The sequence below is a fragment of the Protobothrops mucrosquamatus genome, unplaced genomic scaffold (assembly GCF_001527695.2).
Source record: "Protobothrops mucrosquamatus isolate PMUCROS unplaced genomic scaffold, P.Mucros_1.0 scaffold327, whole genome shotgun sequence".
NCBI lineage: Eukaryota > Metazoa > Chordata > Lepidosauria > Squamata > Viperidae > Protobothrops > Protobothrops mucrosquamatus.
Window position 1 is genome coordinate 1,470,670 of NW_015386666.1, and position 2,329 is coordinate 1,472,998.

General features: G+C 63.4%; 1 protein-coding gene across 1 annotated transcript; it reads right to left on the minus strand.

Annotated features, from left to right (window-relative positions):
- Positions 1 to 515: 515 nt before the first annotated feature.
- Positions 516 to 1,859, minus strand: POU3F3 (POU class 3 homeobox 3). The gene has a single exon (XM_015815254.1). The coding sequence runs from the start codon at positions 1,857 to 1,859 to the stop codon at positions 516 to 518; it is 1,344 nt and encodes a 447-aa protein (XP_015670740.1).
- Positions 1,860 to 2,329: the final 470 nt, after the last annotated feature.

Consider the following 2,329-nt stretch of genomic DNA (forward strand, 5'->3'; position numbering starts at 1 on the left):
TGCTTGTTTTTATCGCTGCAGGGAGCAACGACAGGACATCATTTAGATTTTGTCGTAGAAAAAAAAAAGAAAAAAGAAAAGAAAAAGAAAAGAAGTGTCAATTTTTGGTCTGTCTGGGTTTCCATCACGCTGTTTTTCTCCATGCTGAGATGGAATTCCCACCGCTGGGGCTAGGGTGGACTTCTCCAAATGTTTCTGACACAGAGACAGGTTAAAAATGATGGGGTCGGGAAAGCGAACAGAAACGTGGGCTGCAGGTGTCTGGTCGTGTTTTTGTTTTCCTGTTTGCCTCCCTTCTCCTTCTCCCTGCCCTCCCCCACCCGGACTGCCCACCAGCGCTGTGCTTGCCTCCCTCTCTCTCTCTCTCTCTCTCTCTCTCTCTCTCTCTCTCTCTCTCTCTCTCTCTCTCTCTCTCTAGGTTTCCTCTCCTTCTCCTCTCGCCCCCCTTTCTCTCTAACAACTCCTCTCATTTCTGCGACGGCCACTCTGTCCCTCTGACTGTCCTTCTGTCTTTTTCACTGCACGCTCGCCTGAAGTCCGTGGTGCGGGGGCGGCGTGTCGGAGCTGACGTTGCCGACCTGGGAGTAGACATCGTCGGGCGTCTGCTGCTGGATCCCAGGGGGAGTCATCCGTTTCTCTTTCTGCCTCCGGTTGCAAAACCAAACCCTGACCACCTCCTTCTCCAGCTGCAGGCTGTCCGCTAGGTTCGTAATCTCCTGGGCGGAGGGCTTGGGGCATTTCAGAAAGTGGCTCTCCAAAGCCCCCTTGACACTCACCTCGATGGAGGTCCGCTTCTTCCTCTTCCTGCCCTGCGCGGCGATCTTGTCGATGCTGGTGGGGCTGCCCGTGGACGAGTCGGCTTCCTCCAGCCACTTGTTCAACAAGGGCTTGAGTTTGCACATGTTCTTGAAGCTGAGCTGGAGGGCCTCGAAGCGGCAGATGGTGGTCTGCGAGAAGACGTTGCCGTAGAGGGTGCCCAGCGCCAAGCCCACGTCGGCCTGCGTGAAACCCAGCTTGATCCGGCGCTGCTTGAACTGCTTGGCGAACTGCTCCAGGTCGTCCGAGGTCGGCGTGTCCTCGTCGGAGTGCGGGTCGTGGCTGTTCAGGCCGCCGCCGCCGCCTCCGCCGCCGCCGTGGTGCGGGTGCGGGTGCGGGTGGTGGTGGTGGTGGTGATGGTGGCCCGGGTGGTCGCCCAGCTCTGGCGTGTCGCCCCTCACCAAGCCCGGGTGCACCAGGCTCTGGCTGCCGGGCGGGGGGCTCAGCATGCCGTTGACCGTGAAGCCGCCGGGTTGCGAGTAGATGAGCGACTGCTGCTGCTGCTGGCCGCCCATGGAAGGCAAGTGGGCGGCCGTGGTGGAGCCCCAGTGGCTCTGGTGCGGGGGACCCAGGTGCGGCGGCGGGGGCCTGTGGTGCAGCGCCGCGCTGGAGTGCAGGTCGTCCCGCCCGCCGCCGCCGCCGCCGCCACCCTTCACGTCGGGCTGCTGTTGCTGCTGCTGCTGCTGCTGCTGCTGGGGGCTGCCCGTCATGCCCACCGGGCTGCTGGACCAGGGCGAGCCGGCTTCCACGGCGGCGGCGGCGGCCGCGGCGGCGGCGGCTGCGGCCGCGTGGGGCAGGGCTGTCACCCACTGGTGCGCGTGGCTCAGCATATGGCCGCCGTTGCTGGCCGCCATGGCGCCCTGCATGAAGTCACTCTGGACCATCTTCACGGAAGAAGGGTCGGTCCGGTAGCCCCCGCCGGAGACCGAAGTGACGGCCACGCTGCCCGGCTGCATCCCCCCGCCGGAGTCCGAGTGGACGATGGAGCCCGCCGACAGGATGCTGTTGCTCGCCAGGTAGGGGTTAGACGCCGCCGTAGCCATCGCTGCTGCTGCTGCTGCTGCTGCTTTTCTCCCCCACCCTCCACTTCGCACTCCAGCCTCCGCAGCCGAGGAGCGTGGGAGGAGAATCCTCGCCTGCCCGCGCGCCCGACCGACCGGCCGCCCGCCCGCTCGGCCGGCACCGAGGCGAGTTCCGCGCCGTGCGCGCCCTCCTGGGCTCTCGGTGCCTTCTTCAGCAAAGGCAGCCCGACCCCAGCGCTTCCACGTCTCCCCCCCCCCCGAACAGTCCTTGCTATTTACCTGTCAGGAGCAGCCAGTATGTTGCAGCAGAGGGCGGGGGGGGGCAGGGAGTTTCTCTCCCCCCCCAGAACGAAAACTAGGGGAGGGGGGTCACCCGACAATAGCTCCCCCTTTGGCTTTCCTTTTCTCCCTCAGGAGCATAGTTCTCTCGCAGTTTCTAGGTTGTTGGTTGTTGTTTTTTTTCCCTCCAGGAAAGTTTCTTTTTTCTCCCC

What these genes read in the sequence shown, in the direction of transcription:
- POU3F3 (XM_015815254.1), bottom strand. Translation starts at nt 1,859, where the DNA reads ATGGCTACGGCGGCGTCTAACCCCTACCTGGCGAGCAACAGCATCCTG.